The sequence below is a fragment of the Salvelinus namaycush genome, unplaced genomic scaffold, assembly GCF_016432855.1.
Source record: "Salvelinus namaycush isolate Seneca unplaced genomic scaffold, SaNama_1.0 Scaffold635, whole genome shotgun sequence".
Lineage (NCBI taxonomy): Eukaryota > Metazoa > Chordata > Actinopteri > Salmoniformes > Salmonidae > Salvelinus > Salvelinus namaycush.
This window is the reverse complement of record NW_024061348.1, coordinates 114,888-131,813: the sequence shown is the minus strand read 5'-3', so window position 1 is coordinate 131,813 and position 16,926 is coordinate 114,888. Positions and strand designations below refer to the sequence as shown.

The following is a 16,926-nucleotide window of genomic DNA, read 5'->3' as shown; positions in this document are numbered from 1 at the left end:
TGCCATAGGCTAAGCACAGGACCAAATCTTTATTGACCATGGAATCCAAAAGATCCATCTCATGGTTGATAAATAATGTCCTAGTTTTTCTGTGTATTTCATATCTCTCTCCTTCTCTCTGTCTCTCTTTTAAGTATGCAGGCACATGCACACACACACACACACACACACACACACTACACATACACTACACATACAAACACCAACACACACACATTTACTACACATACACAACACATAAACAAGCACCGCCGCCCCACTGTCCACACACAACTACTGAGAAACAACACAGAGACTTGCTCCCCGAGGGAGTGCATTATGAGCACGATGGCCTGGGCCAGTAAAGGGAATACAGGCCATTCTTCCCCAAGCAGACTGAACATCATGACATCACCTAGTTCTGGGAACAGAGGTCTATGTATCCACCCATAGAGATACAACTGTGTTCTATGTTCTAGAATCTAACTAGTGTTCTGTGTGTCCACCCATAGAGATACAACTGTGTTCTATGTTCTAGGATCTAACTAGTGTTCTGTGTGTCCACCCATAGAGATACAACTGTGTTCTATGTTCTAGAATCTAACTAGTGTTCTGTGTGTCCACCCATAGAGATACAACTGTGTTCTATGTTCTAGAATCTAACTAGTGTTCTGTGTGTCCACCCATAGAGATACAACTGTGTTCTATGTTCTAGAATCTAACTAGTGTTCTGTGTGTCCACCCATAGAGATACAACTGTGTTCTATGTTCTAGAATCTAACTAGTGTTCTGTGTGTCCACCCATAGAGATACAACTGTGTTCTATGTTCTAGAATCTAACTAGTGTTCTGTGTGTCCACCCATAGAGATACAACTGTGTTCTATGTTCTAGAATCTAACTAGTGTTCTGTGTGTCCACCCATAGAGATACAACTGTGTTCTATGTTCTAGAATCTAACTAGTGTTCTGTGTGTCCACCCATAGAGATACAACTGTGTTCTATGTTCTAGAATCTAACTAGTGTTCTGTGTGTCCACCCATAGAGATACAACTGTGTTCTATGTTCTCTAACTAGTGTTCTGTGTGTCCACCCATAGAGATACAACTGTGTTCTATGTTCTAGAATCTAACTAGTGTTCTGTGTCCACCCATAGAGATACAACTGTGTTCTATGTTCTAGAATCTAACTAGTGTTCTGTGTCCACCCATAGAGATACAACTGTGTTCTATGTTCTCTAACTAGTGTTCTATGTTCTAACTAGTGTTCTATGTTCTAACTAGCGTTCTATGTGTCCACCGTAGAGATACAACGGTGTTCTATGTTCTAACTAGTGTTCTATGTTCTAACTAGCGTTCTATGTGTCCACCCGTAGAGATACAACTGTGTTCTATGTTCTCTAACTAGTGTTCTATGTTCTAACAAGTGTTCTATGTTCTAACTAGTGTTCTATGTTCTAACTAGCGTTCTATGTGTCCACCCGTAGAGATACAACGGTGTTCTATGTTCTCTAACTAGTGTTCTATGTTCTAACAAGTGTTATATGTTCTAACTAGTGTTCTATGTTCTAACTAGCGTTCTATGTGTCCACCCGTAGAGATACAATGGTGTTCTATGTTCTCTTACTAGTACTCCATGTTCTATCTCTGTGTTCTATGTTCTCTTACTAGTGCTCCATGTTCTATCTCTGTGTGTCCACCAGAGTAGAAGTTTTCAGATTCTTCATGTTCTATCTCTGTGTGTCCACCAGAGTAGAAGTTTTCAGATTCTCCATGTTCTATCTCTGTGTGTCCACCAGAGTAGAAGTTTTCAGATTCTTCTTGCTTTGATAGCCCACCACTATATTATGTCCATTGTACATACTTGGGTAACTTAACTAATTGTCAAGTTTCAATTTTATTAGTCGTATGTACGGGATACGCGTGGTATACATCGTCCAATGAAATGCTTACTTGTAGGTTCCTTCTGGAAAATGCAACCAATAAGAAATTATACAATATAAGAATTTGAACATAAAATAAACAGCTCAGTAGAATAGAATAAACCTTTTAGCATCAATATAATACAGTAAGACACAGTTTATAGAACAATATTTACATGTGTATTGAGGAAGGAGGATGGGGGGGGCAGTGTGTAAACTGAGCAGTATTTAGTCATCATAATAAGGGAGTCTTATTGATGCACTGGGTCGTATTCACCACCCGCTGGAGGGCCTTGTTCTAGTGATGTACTGGGTCGTATTCACCACCCGCTGGAGGGCCTTGTTCTAGTGATGTACTGGGTCGTATTCACCACCCGCTGGAGGGCCTTGTTCTAGTGATGTACTGGGTCGTATTCACCACCCGCTGGAGGGCCTTGTTCTAGTGATGTACTGGGCCGTATTCACCACCCGCTGGAGAGCCTTGTTCTACTGATGTACTGGGACGTCTTCACCACCCGCTGGAGAGCCTTGTTCTAGTGATGTACTGGGCCGTATTCACCACCCGCTGGAGAGCCTTGTTCTAGTGATGTACTGGACCGTCTTCACCACCCGCTGGAGGGCCTTGTTCTAGTGATGTACTGGGCCGTCTTCACCACCCGCTGGAGGGCCTTGTTCTAGTGATGTACTGGGCCGTCTACACCACCCGCTGGAGGGCCTTGTTCTAGTGATGTACTGGGCCGTCTACACCACCCGCTGGAGGGCCTTGTTCTAGTGATGTACTGGGCCGTATTCACCACCCGCTGGAGGGCCTTGTTCTAGTGATGTACTGGGCCGTATTCACCACCCGCTGGAGGGCCTTGTTCTAGTGATGTACTGGGCCGTATTCACCACCCGCTGGAGGGCCTTGTTCTAGTGATGTACTGGGCCGTATTCACCACCCGCTGGAGGGCCTTGTTCTAGTGATGTACTGGGCCGTATTCACCACCCGCTGGAGGGCCTTGTTCTAGTGATGTACTGGGCCGTCTACACCACCCGCTGGAGGGCCTTGTTCTAGTGATGTACTGGGCCGTATTCACCACCCGCTGGAGGGCCTTGTTCTAGTGATGTACTGGGCCGTCTTCACCACCCGCTGGAGGGCCTTGTTCTAGTGATGTACTGGGCCGTCTTCACCACCCGCTGGAGAGCCTTGTTCTAGTGATGTACTGGGCCGTCTTCACCACCCGCTGGAGAGCCTTGTTCTAGTGATGTACTGGGCCGTCTACACCACCCGCTGGAGGGCCTTGTTCTAGTGATGTACTGGGCCGTCTTCACCACCCGCTGGAGGGCCTTGTTCTAGTGATGTACTGGGCCGTCTACACCACCCGCTGGAGAGCCTTGTTCTAGTGATGTACTGGGCTGTCTTCACCACCCGCTGGAGAGCCTTGTTCTAGTGATGTACTGGGCCGTCTTCACCACCCGCTGGAGAGCCTTGTTCTAGTGATGTACTGGGCCGTCTTCACAACCCGCTGGAGAGCCTTGTTCTAGTGATGTACTGGGCTGTCTTCACCACCCGCTGGAGAGCCTTGTTCTAGTGATGTACTGGGCCGTATTCACCACCCGCAGGAGAGCCTTGTTCTAGTGATGTACTGGGCCGTCTTCACCACCCGCTGGAGAGCCTTGTTCTAGTGATGTACTGGGACGTCTTCACCACACGCTGGAGAGCCTTGTTCTAGTGATGTACTGGGCCGTCTACACCACCCGCTGGAGGGCCTTGTTCTAGTGATGTACTGGGCCGTATTCACCACCCGCTGGAGAGCCTTGTTCTAGTGATGTACTGGGCCGTCTACACCACCCGCTGGAGGGCCTTGTTCTAGTGATGTACTGGGCCGTCTTCACCACCCGCTGGAGAGCCTTGTTCTAGTGATGTACTGGACCGTATTCACCACCCGCTGGAGAGCCTTGTTCTAGTGATGTACTGGGCCGTCTACACCACCCGCTGGAGAGCCTTGTTCTAGTGATGTACTGGGCCGTATTCACCACCCGCTGGAGAGCCTTGTTCTAGTGATGTACTGGACCGTCTTCACCACCCGCTGGAGGGCCTTGTTCTAGTGATGTACTGGGCCGTCTACACCACCCGCTGGAGAGCCTTGTTCTAGTGATGTACTGGGTCGTATTCACCACCCGCTGGAGGGCTTTATGGCCGTGGACAGAGCAATTTCCGTAACAAGCCGTGATGCAACTGGTCAGGACGCTCTGGAAGGTGCAGCAGTAGTTTTATGGAGGAGGACTCTTGACAAGAGTGTTGTTGGTTCATGTCAAGTCCTTGGTGATGTGGACGACAAGGAACTTAAAACGTCTGACTCGCTCTACTGGCTAAATCCATTTTGAATTCTATCACTTTTTGACAGCATCCCTTTTGATTTAAACAGAACTTTCCATACAGGTTTTCCCATTAAAGAAGTGGTCAGAGAATGACTTTTTGGACCTGAATGCTAAAACCATTCAGGAGATCAAAGTGCTCAGAGTTGACCCATTTAGCATACCCCACTATACCATGAGACATACCCCACTATACCATGAGACATACATGTCTTCATCACATCATACCCCACTATACCATGAGACATACCCCACTATACCATGAGACATACCCCACTATACCATGAGACATACATGTCTTCATCCCTTCATACCCCACTATACCATGAGACATACCCCACTATACCATGAGACATACCCCACTATACCATGAGACATACCCCACTATACCATGAGACATACCCCACTATACCATGAGACATACCCCACTACACCATGAGACATACCCCACTACACCATGAGACATACCCCACTATACCATGAGACATACCCCACTATACCATGAGACATACCCCACTACACCATGAGACATACCCCACTACACCATGAGACATACCCCACTATACCATGAGACATACCCCACTCTACCATGAGACATACCCCACTACACCATGAGACATACCCCACTATACCATGAGACATACCCCACTACACCATGAGACATACCCCACTATACCATGAGACATACCCCACTATACCATGAGACATACCCCACTATACCATGAGACATACCCCACTACACCATGAGACATACCCCACTACACCATGAGACATACCCCACTATACCATGAGACATACCCCACTATACCATGAGACATACCCCACTACACCATGAGACATACCCCACTACACCATGAGACATACCCCACTATACCATGAGACATACCCCACTCTACCATGAGACATACCCCACTACACCATGAGACATACCCCACTATACCATGAGACATACCCCACTACACCATGAGACATACCCCACTATACCATGAGACATACCCCACTATACCATGAGACATACCCCACTATACCATGAGACATACCCCACTATACCATGAGACATACCCCACTATACCATGAGACATACCCCACTATACCATGAGACATACCCCACTATACCATGAGACATACCCCACAATACCATGAGACATACCCCACAATACCATGAGACATACCCCACTATACCATGAGACATACCCCACTATACCATGAGACATACCCCACTATACCATGAGACATACCCCACTATACCATGAGACATACCCCACTATACCATGAGACATACCCCACTCTACCATAAGACAGACATGTCTTCATCACTGGAAAAGATAAACGGTATCATTTAAAATCTTACAAACACAGCTGTCAAACGTTTTTAAATAATTTCTTGAGACAAAATAGATTTTTTTTAACCTTAAATATCAATTATATAAAACGTGTAAACTTCGATTTGTTTTCATATTCACATATGTTGTAGCTTAGTCACTATCTTACATCATCTTAGGTTTTTTGTGTTGGGCCCACCATCAGTTGAGACACAACATGCTCTTGAATACAGGGTTGGTGTCATGTTTTGGCTGATAAATGTACTAAAATAGGAATATAATTGAAATGTAAACTTTCAAATGGTACCACAGAGATGGTTGGAGGTCCACACATAAGAGATTGTTGACTCGGTGTCCACATCACTAATGAATTATCATGGTCCACACACACCAACACAGTCGTGAAGAAGGCAACGACAACATCTCTTCCCCAGGAGAAGGAGGCTGCTAAGATTTGGCATGGGGCCCTCAGATCCTCAAAAAGTTATACTTCTGTACCTCTTGGTATGGCAACTGCTTGGCGTCTGACTGCAAGACGTTACAGAGGGCAGTGCGTATGGCCCAGTACATCACTGGGGCCGAGCTCCCTGCCATCCAGGACTTCTATACCAGACAAGGTATCAGAGGAAGACCCTAAAAATTGTCAAAGACTCCAGCCACCCAAGTCATAGACTGTTCTCTCAGCTACCTTACAGCAAGCGGTACCGATGCACCAAGCCTGGAACCAACAGAAGCCTGAACAGCTTCTACCCCCAAGCCATAAGACTGATAAATAGCTAGTTAAATAGTTAATCAAATACAGTAGCTACCTGGACTATCGAAATCATGAATCAGCTGGCATCATTTTGATGGATATATGCAAAGAAATGTCAATTGAAAAAAGGTCAAACAAAACGAAGTGCAGCTAGTTTTCAGACTTTCCATCGTCAGTTTGAAGTGATTGTGTTAGCTGTGTTGTTAGCTGTGTTGTTAGCTGTGTTGTTAGCTGTGTTGTTAGCTGTGTTGTTAGCAGTGTTGTTAGCTAGCTCTTCTGAACAACACAGTCCTGACGAGAGAGCACATTTTCTATGCCAGGCGAAATCGCTCCTCATTAGCTCATTGTTATTGATGTATCCAAATAAATTTCGCTAGAAAACAGCTTAAACAAATGCAAATGAAGCTACTGTTATTATTCTGGCTGCACTGTTTGACGTGACTGTAAGTTAGCCATAGTTGGCTAGCTAGCTAGCTAGCACGGGATAAGAACTTTGCCAGCTAGTATGGAATGGAACTTTTAGAAGGAACGACTGGGTAACGTCCATAGATACAGACATAAAGACTTAACGATTGGGTCGTGTCTCTGGCAACCGAACCGATAGAATGAACGACCAGCCGGTTTAGGTAGCAACAACCCTAGATTTGAGTTGGGACTATATCTTGTAGAAGGATGAAATAGTATGAATAAATTAATACAAATAATGTTTTTAATGAAAATACGTCAATCATTATTTGAATATGTTGCTAACCCATTGTATAAAAGTGATAATGCCGGTGTTTGGAGGATATATTGGCACGGTTTGCCGGCCCTCGACGAACTACACCCCCGTGTCAATATATCCTCCAAACACCAGCTTCTCGGGCATTATCACTTAAACGCCAACTGCTTGAGAGTACTTAGTCATTATGAGTATAATGTGTGTCTGTCATATCCTTTATATTAATGTTCTAGACTGAGCAGAATACATGGGTTGAAATCTGGATGGAAATCTGAATTGAGTGTATTCATTGATCATGGGTTGATGTGATTTAAAGTGGGGTGAGATCCCCCTCTACTGGGCGGATATTGTAACTACAGGTATCCTGTTCTACTCTTGAAATAGTTCACTGTTGTCTAGGCCCAGGCCTGGGGTTTTATTGGGTGTTTTGTAACTCTGATAGGCCTATTCATTAATTAGTCTCGGTCCATTGGGGTTTTTCGGGGGGTTTTCAACTTTGATAGACCTATTAGTTAATTAGTATGTCCAGCCTGGGGCTTTATCAGGCGGGATTTGCAAATCTGATAGGCCTATTCCTTAATTCATGTTGCAAGAATTTCCCCCACAGATGTCCCACAGAACAGACGTGGTTATTACTCTGACGTAGACACGGTCTAAACCCTCTATGAATGTATATAAATATAATGTATGTCTTTCAGTTCGTCTTTCTAGAAGGCATTGAAAACAATAATTGGAACTAATAAATATTTTAACGACATACTTCTGAGATAATGTCCGTGTGGTTGAACTGTTGGAACCAACACACCACTGTGAAGCCGTGGTTTCCTGGTATTACAGGAAAACAGCTATGAAGTTTCCTGGTATTACAGGGCTCAATCAAAGAGTCCTCAGTCAGTGGCGGGGGCTTCTTGATATCACGTCATACGACAAATTATTTGACATGCTTTTTGATTCAGGGTGAATCCAAGTCCGCTTCAATAAAAAGTCATTACGACGGTTTGATTTCAGAAGGTAGTGATAGAGGATTTTCGACCAGCAGACAATTTCGTTATATTTGGGTAGGTAACAAGGGCTTTTAACCATAATGCTTTATAGTGTACACACTATTGTACTTTGATGGTAAACTATTGGTGGTGAGTTTGTTTGTAAAGAAAGAGTGTTATGTTTAGCTTTTATTGTAACAGAAGACGACTCCACTCCCTGGAACTGAAAGTTGATCGTTTTATGAAATCGCAGTAATAGCCAATGCCTGCTAATGACTACTCTTATATTGACACACAGGTGAATTAATTGTACATAAGTATATTAAACATGTAAAATAGGCTAGTGCAAAGGTTGTCTCGGTACTTGCTTAGCTAGTACCACTTCCTCGGATTCGATCCACATCTGACGCGAACTCGGGACCTCAGCCTTCTTCCATTAAAAGAAAGGTCATGTTACCTCAACAGATAGCTAATGAGGCGATGCAAGCGGGACACCTAGGCTAAGGAGTAAGTTTCACACATCTCCATGTGCCACGCTAGCCACTATAACATGCCTGGTTTACACTCTTTATAAAATGTCAGGGGCCTCATTTATCAATATTGCTAGAAACTATTCTAAAATACTACTTATGAACGGAATGTAGAATGTTCCTACGCATAGAAAAATTGTGATTTGTTTATTTATTTTATATAAAATAAATGAACAAAATAAACAAATCACACTTTTTCTATGCGTAGGAACATTCTACATTCCGTTCATAAGTAGTATTTTAGAATAGTTTCTAGCAATATTGATAAATTAGGCCCCCTATATATATATATATATATATATATATATATATATATTAATTAACCTTTATTTAACTAGGCAAGTCAGTTAAGAACAAATTCTTTGGGGAACGATATCTGATAAACCAATCTGTACTTTATGTAAAAAGTACCACCGGTCTCTAAAAACGCGCTCTGCGAAATGCAGTGTGTGCCAGATCTTCTAACAGCGCATGATAAGCCATCTCTCATTTGATTTCCATTATCTCAGTCTTTTATAGTATTTCTACAATGGTTTAACTTTAACACTTGCCTCTAATTTAACATATTACTGTACAGTATATGGATTATTATCATAAAAAATGCACTGATGTGGTCAAATTACATATAGCCTGTCAATATGTGTTGCATGAATTCACAATTGAAATACAATTCAATCGAAAAATGATGTAATTATTCCTCAGAAAAATTTCACACATTTCCAACATATATTTTCCACACGCTTGACAAGCAGTTCCCTTAATCCACCACTTGGCACTGTGCCTACGCATGTTTATGGCTGTGCGTAAATTTACTCAGTCACACTCAAGCAAACGTTCATATTGATAAATCTCACACTTTGCGTGGAAATGATCCCACGCATGGTTTATGCACAGATTTGTGCCTGCACATGGTTGATACATGAGGCCCCTGAAATTCATGATGTTTAAATGTATGTAAGTAATACATGGATATCCTAATAGTGAAAAAAATCACATAAACGCTCAATAATATATTTGATTTTGTATTTATTACTCAAACGTATTGATGGATTTGTGTTTGGTGAATAATTTATTTTTATGAAATATGAGCACTGAAGCTTTAATCTGACAGATTAGCGGAAATACGCATTTATTTCTTTAAATCCACATCCAGTTCTCAGTCAACAATGAAAGTGACCCGCTGGGAAATCATAAGGGAATGTAGTATTTCATTATGCATTACGTTTTCTTAGGGAGTTGAGAAAATTGGGTAGGATTTAGACATTTCCTGTCTTTGGTCCACACTCCAGTCCAGTTGGTGGCGGTAATGCACCTTAAAGTTGGTTTCCAACCGCCATAAAACATCCACAGAAGATAAACAAAGAATCCTGTGTTTTGAAATCTGACTACGCTACAGTACTGTGACAGCTGTGAATCGTCTCATCTCGCTAAGTTATCTTATAGGGACAAGTTACATTAGCTAGTTGTTTTGGCACTTCTCCACAATGGAAGAAGCAGGATACACAAGCCATGGCTTCGGCTACTTCAGGTGCAACCTTTACCCTATTTTCTTTATCCCACTTTCTGACGTATTAGCTTGCTAGCTAGCGGCTAGTTCCACACCAGTAGACATCTAACGTTAGTTAGCTAGTTGGCTAGCGACATATGGCGCTGTCCGGTCAGTCTTACGTTTTTAGGGGTAATGGCCTGGTCCTACCTAGCCTGGGCAGCTGTTAGTGGGTTTATGATGGAGATCCATAAAGCCCACCAGCGTCTGCCCAGACTAGCCTGGTCCTAGATCTGCCTGGTGTGTCAATGTGCCCACAGGAGTTGGCAAGACAGTACAAACAGACCTTGGACCAGGCTACTAACTGTCCCCTGTAAGCCATCTGTCATATAACTAAACAAGTGCCTAAGGTAATGTCGATGACTTCCACAGGTTCTATTCACTTCTTCCACAATGATTTTTGAGGATGAGATACTAATGAAAGAATACCTGTGGATGATGACTGATATGATCGTGTTGTGTGCCACCCTGGCCATCTCCCTCTTCTTCTGGATCATTTCCATCACAGCCAGCACATATTATGGTAAGACACACGTGCGTGCACATGCTCACACACACCTTGTCATTTATGTCCAGTGTTTTCCCTACCATAGTTGGTTATAAAAAGTTTGTTAACCCTTTAAAAAATAAAAATAAATCTTCTGCATAAATGTGCCCTAAAATGTCATCAGATCTACATCCAAGTCCTACTCCTAATAATAGATCAAGTTAATCTGATTAAACAAATAACACAAAAATAATTGTACTTTTGAATTTCTTTATTGAGAAAATGTATCCAACATTACATTTCTTTGTGGGAAAAAGTATGTGAATCTCTAGATTAATAAGCTCAAAGTGGATTAAAGTAGTCAAAAGTTTAGTATTTGGTCCCATATATAAGTAAGTATAGAAGATGCTTCAGAACACTTCTAAATTAATCCTGATAGTGCCATGATTAAGAAAAAAACACGAATGAATCATGAATACAGATGAGTGAGAAGTTTAGAGGCTGCAAAACATGCTCACATGCTCTCACCGTTACCCGTAAGAGGGGAGTACATGTTTTGTTGCAGAAATAGAGACAGTGCTAAAGGGTGGAAACTTTCTCTCAACACTATATAAACAAGATGGGCCCCCCCTTCCTAGCTCTGTTGCTCCCCCCCCCCCCCCCCCCCCCACCTAGCTCTGTTGCCCCCCTGCCTAAAAGAGAGAGGCTTCTATTCACCTCATTCCAGAGTATAGACAAGGAGAGCTGGTTTCAGTAGTAGATGTTTGTTCAAGAGGAGGAAGCCCGGCTTCATGAAACACTATTATCTAGAGCTATAACCTAATTCAATGCGTACCTGTGTGTATAGCTGAGTCCTGGACCTTCTGTCATTCCAGGCACTCTCCAGCCGGTGTCTCCATGGCGATGGTTGTTCTCCATCCTGGTTCCTCTGACTCTCACCACACGGGCCCTGAAGAAGAGGAGTCTGGACCACAGCGGTGCCCTGGGAGGTAAACAAACATTAGAACAAGAAATCCATGAATCAAAATAAAACTTTCCTGCTCATGAGGTTTTCTATGACATCCAGCTAAGAACTGCCTGTGTCTTCACCTTGTAGTTCTGTGGGTTTAATCAATCAAGACGTGTTATGACAGCCTCAACTCCATTTGAATTCCCACGGATGTGTTGTGTAACCAGCAGCACGCCCCTGCACTTACTTTGGCCTACTTCATGCCTACTTCATGTAGGAATTCAGCAGGGAGTTGCAAGGAAATATGTAGCAAAGGAAAAAAGTCACTTATATACAGATATTTAATTTAACTAGGCAAGTCAGTTAAGAAAAAATTCTTATTTAAAATGACGGCCTAGGAACAGTGGGTTAACTGCCTTGTTCAGGGGTGGAACGGCAGATTTTTACCTTGTCAGCTCAGGGATTCGATCCAGCAACCTTTCGGTTACTGGCCCAACGCACTAACCACTAGGCTACCCTGCCGCCCCAATATGACAAATATGGGAAAAAATAGTTGTTGTGTGTTGATGCAATGTCTTCCACTATATCCTCAATCCCTCATGGGACCAGCTGCTTATCTATTGGTCCTGTGTTGACTCGCCTACTCAGGAATGGAAGGTGCTCAACCAACAAGTCTGAACAATTTACAACTGCTGCCTGGGGGGGAATTACTTCCAGACTGAAGTACAGTCCTTCAGTTTCACCAAGTCTGCACACGGAATAGGAGCTTCCCTTAAACAGACTCACTTGGCGGTGAGGACTCTGGAGGACTGCTTTTCCTTCTTAAGGATTTGGACAGGATCAGACTTTGACTGTAAACGGGACAGGTTTTGACAGTTCATATTATGGAAGAGGATCTTCTGAATGATAACTGCACAGCGGATAATCTGCCCTTGTACACATTTTACGCCTCTGTGATGATTGTGGAGTTCAGCCTGGCTCTGCCTCTTAACCTCTCAGTGCTTTACCTCTTCATCTTCAAGCTGGAGTTCTGGAAACGGGACTCCAACAACCTTTTCCTGTTCAATCTCGTGGTGGCTGACCTTCTTCTGCTCGGCTGTTTGCCAGTGAACGCGTACAACTTCCTTCACGGAGAGCGGCAGAGTGTGGACGGAAACATCTGCAAAACCATGCTCTTCATGCTGTTCCTGAACCGAGGCGCCAGTATCGGCTTCCTGGCTGTCATTTCACTCGATCGCTACTTCAACGTGGTTCATCCTGGGAACAAGGACGTTGTCCTCAAAAAGTCCCCTCGTATATCTGTCATCATCTGGCTAGTACTGCTCCCTTTGACAATCCCCACCATGCTGAAGACTGGCTGCTGTAGCAGTCATGGGGACATCACTGACACTCTGAGAGAGGTTGTGTTTTTCACCCAGATTCTCATCCCTTTCTTTGTGTTGGTGTACTGCACGGTCCGCATTGTCAACAGACTCAAAAAGAAGACAGTAGGTGACACGACCAAGCTGCGTCGAGCAGTGTTTCTGGTCACCTCTGTCATTCTGGTCTTTTCTATCTGTTTCCTGCCTTGTACCATAGCTAGAATTGTTCTGTTGATTGTCAGAGCCATGGATTTACAAAATGCTGAGAATATAGCTGTTCAGGTCTATGATGGTTTCATAGTTTTTTCCCACATGGATTGTCTAGTGGACCCAATTGTGTACTGCTTAAGCAGCACTAAGTTCAAACGCCTCTACCTGAAAACTTATTGCCCCTGTCTACTGAGAAACAACGCAGAAACGGCTGAAAGAACAAACCCAACACAAACCAACTTAAGTCTGAAACGCAACAACAATACACTGTAGCAAGTAGATAATAATGCTTCTGGGTGTGGTAGTGGGCGTGGCCACAGTTTTTAAAAGAGTTTCTTGCAATTATACACTTTCATGGGGCTGAGAATTTTTGGTATTTAAAAAAAGAAAAATAATTTCCTGGAATTCTACACATTTTGCCATGGCTTATGCCGTATAACTAAAACGTTCTTAAAACAAATCTATTGGGGCCCCATGCCATGACATTTTTTACATTTTAGATTCTCTCTTGACTGTCTAGTTTTTATTTTGGTGATGGTTAGTTCTCAAAGATGATCTTATTTAAAAAGATATAGCTCCATTATCTTTTCGACATACTTTATATCTGGGTTTTAGTCGTTTTAAGTTCACACTGAAAACGTTTTTACCGTATTCATATTTTTGGGGTGTGGCGGCCCGCCGCTGCTAAATGAATATAGGGGAAGCACTGGCATGTTCAGCTTTTGTTTGCCAAATCAGACTGTGATTCAATACTGGTTTCTGTTATGATCAGTCATCGGTTTCTTTCACCTGTGATGTCATCATGTTAAACAGATCATCATGATGCTGTTACTAATTGTCTGGGTCAAATAAATATTCTCCACAAATGATGCTCCCATAAAAATGATTGTTACTACTACTACTACTACTACCACCACGACAACAACAGCTGATAAGAGCTACCCCCTCCTCCCTTGGAGAGGTAAGACCACATTATATACTACTACTACAACTACTACTAGTAGTACTACAACAGCTGATAGGAGCTACCCCCTCCTCCCTTGGAGAGGTAAGACCACATTATATACTACTACTACTACTACTACTACTACCACGACAACAACAGCTGATAAGAGCTACCCCCTCCTCCCTTGGAGAGGTAAGACCACATTATATACTACTACTACTACTACTACTACCACGACAACAACAGCTGATAAGAGCTACCCCCTCCTCCCTTGGAGAGGTAAGACCACATTATATACTACTACTACTACTAGTAGTACTACAACAGCTGATAGGAGCTACCCCCTCCTCCCTTGGAGAGGTAAGACCACATTATATACTACTACTACTACTACTACCACGACAACAACAGCTGATAAGAGCTACCCCCTCCTCCCTTGGAGAGGTAAGACCACATTATATACTACTACTACTACTACTACTACTACCACGACAACAACAGCTGATAAGAGCTACCCCCTCCTCCCTTGGAGAGGTAAGACCACATTATATACTACTACTACTACTACTAGTAGTACTACAACAGCTGATAGGAGCTACCCCCTCCTCCCTTGGAGAGGTAAGACCACATTATATACTACTACTACTACTACTACCACGACAACAACAGCTGATAAGAGCTACCCCCTCCTCCCTTGGAGAGGTAAGACCACATTATATACTACTACTACAACTACTACTAGTAGTACTACAACAGCTGATAGGAGCTACCCCCTCCTCCCTTGGAGAGGTAAGACCACATTATATACTACTACTACTACTACTACTACCACGACAACAACAGCTGATAAGAGCTACCCCCTCCTCCCTTGGAGAGGTAAGACCACATTATATACTACTACCACCACTACTACTTCTAGTACTACAACAGCTGATAGGAGCTACCCCCTCCTCCCTTGGAGAGGTAAGACCACATTATATACTACTACTACAACTACTACTACTAGTACTACAACAGCTGATAAGAGCTACCCCCTCCTCCATTGGAGAGGTAAGACCACATTACAGTTGAAGTCGGGAGTTTACATACACTTAGGTTGGAGTCATTAAAACTCTTTTTTCAACCACTCCACACATTTCTTGTTAACAAACTGTAGTTTTGACAAGTCGGTTAGGACTTTTTCTGTGTGCATGACACAAGTCATTTTTCCAACATTTGTTTACAGACAGATTATTTCACTTATAATTCACTGTATCACAATTCCAGTGAGTCAGAAGTTTACGTACACTAAGTTGATTGTGCCTTTTTAAACAGCTTGGGAAAATCCCAGAAAATGATGTCATGGCTTTAGAAGCTTCTGATAGGCTAATTGACATCATTTGAGTCGATTGGACGTGTGCCTGTGGATGTATTTCAAGGCCTACCTTCAAACTCAGTGCCTCTTTGCTTGACATCATGGGAAAATAAAAAGAAATCAGCCAAGACCTCAGAAAAAAAATTGTAGACCTCCACAAGTCTGGTTCATCCTTGGGAGCAATTTCCAAACACCTGAAGGGACCACATTCATCTGTACAGGCAATAGTACGCAAGTATAAACACCATGGGGCCACGCAGCAGTCATACCGCTCAGGAAGGAGACGCGTTCTGTCTCCTAGAGATGAACGTACTTTGGTGCGAAACGTACAAATCAATCCCAGAACAACAGCAAAGGACCTTGTGAAGATGCTGGAGGAAACAGGTACAAAAGTATCTATATTCACAGTAAAACGAGTCTTATATCGACACAACCTGAAAGGCCCCTCAGCAAGGAGGAAGCCACTGCTCCAAAACTGCCATAAAAAAAGCCTGACTACGGTTTGCAACTGCGCCTGGTGACAAAAATTGTACTTTTTGGAGAAATGTCCTCTGGTCTGATGAAACAAAAATACAACTGTTTGGCCGTAATGACCATCGTTATGTTATGAGGGAAAATGGGGAGGCTTGCAAGCCGAAGAACACCATCCCAGCTGTGAAGCACGGGGGTGGCAGCATCATGTTTTGCGGGTGCTTTGCTGCAAGAGGGACTGGTGCACTTCACAAATAGATGGCATCATGAGGAAGGAAAATGATGTGGTTATATTGAAGCAACATCCCAAGACACCAGTCAGGAAGTTAAAGCTTGGTCGCAAATGGGTCTTCCAAATGGGCAATGACCCCAAGCATACTTCCAAATTATTGTCAGGATTAAATGTCAGGAATGGTGAAAAACTGAGTTTAAATGTATTTGGCTAAGGTGTCTGTAAACTTCCGACTTCAACTGTGTATATACTACTACTACTACTACTACACTACCACCATTACTAGTACTATAACAGCTGATAGGAGCTACCCCCTTCTCCTTTGGAGAGGTAAGACCACATGATCTACTACTACTACTACCACCACTAGTACTACCACCACTACTCTTGATGAGGTCAATTAATAAATACTTTTTATATAGTGTGAGAGTATTTGTATTAAATTCCAATTATACATACTGTACCTCATGTTATGATATCTATATCCACTGTATAATACTATTCAGTATCTATATATGTACTGTATTATAATATTCAGTATCTATATATCTACTGTATAATACTATTCAGTATCTACAGTGCATTCAGAAAGTATTCAGACCCCTTGATTTTCCACATTTTGTTACTTTAAAGCCTTATTCTAAAATTGATTAAATTGTTTTTTTCCTCAATCTACAAACACAATACCTCATCATGACATCACAATACCCCATAATGACAAACCAAAAACAGGTTTTTAGACATTTTTGCACATTTGATAAAAATGTAAAAAACATATCACGTTTACATAGTTATTCAGACCCT

The 16,926-nt window shown here is 42.8% G+C and overlaps 1 protein-coding gene across 1 annotated transcript in view; it reads left to right on the top strand.

Annotated features, from left to right (window-relative positions):
- The first annotated feature begins 9,911 nt into the window (after positions 1–9,911).
- LOC120042199 (transmembrane protein 19-like) overlaps positions 9,912–16,926 on the top strand; it is a 45,741-nt gene continuing 38,726 nt past the window's right edge. Inside the window, exons 1-3 of the mRNA XM_038987075.1 lie at positions 9,912–10,094; positions 10,485–10,635; positions 11,475–11,588. Of these exons, the coding sequence (XP_038843003.1) occupies positions 10,506–10,635; positions 11,475–11,588 (244 nt within the window). The 5' untranslated portion in view covers positions 9,912–10,094; positions 10,485–10,505. The remainder of the gene's footprint in view (positions 10,095–10,484; positions 10,636–11,474; positions 11,589–16,926) is intronic.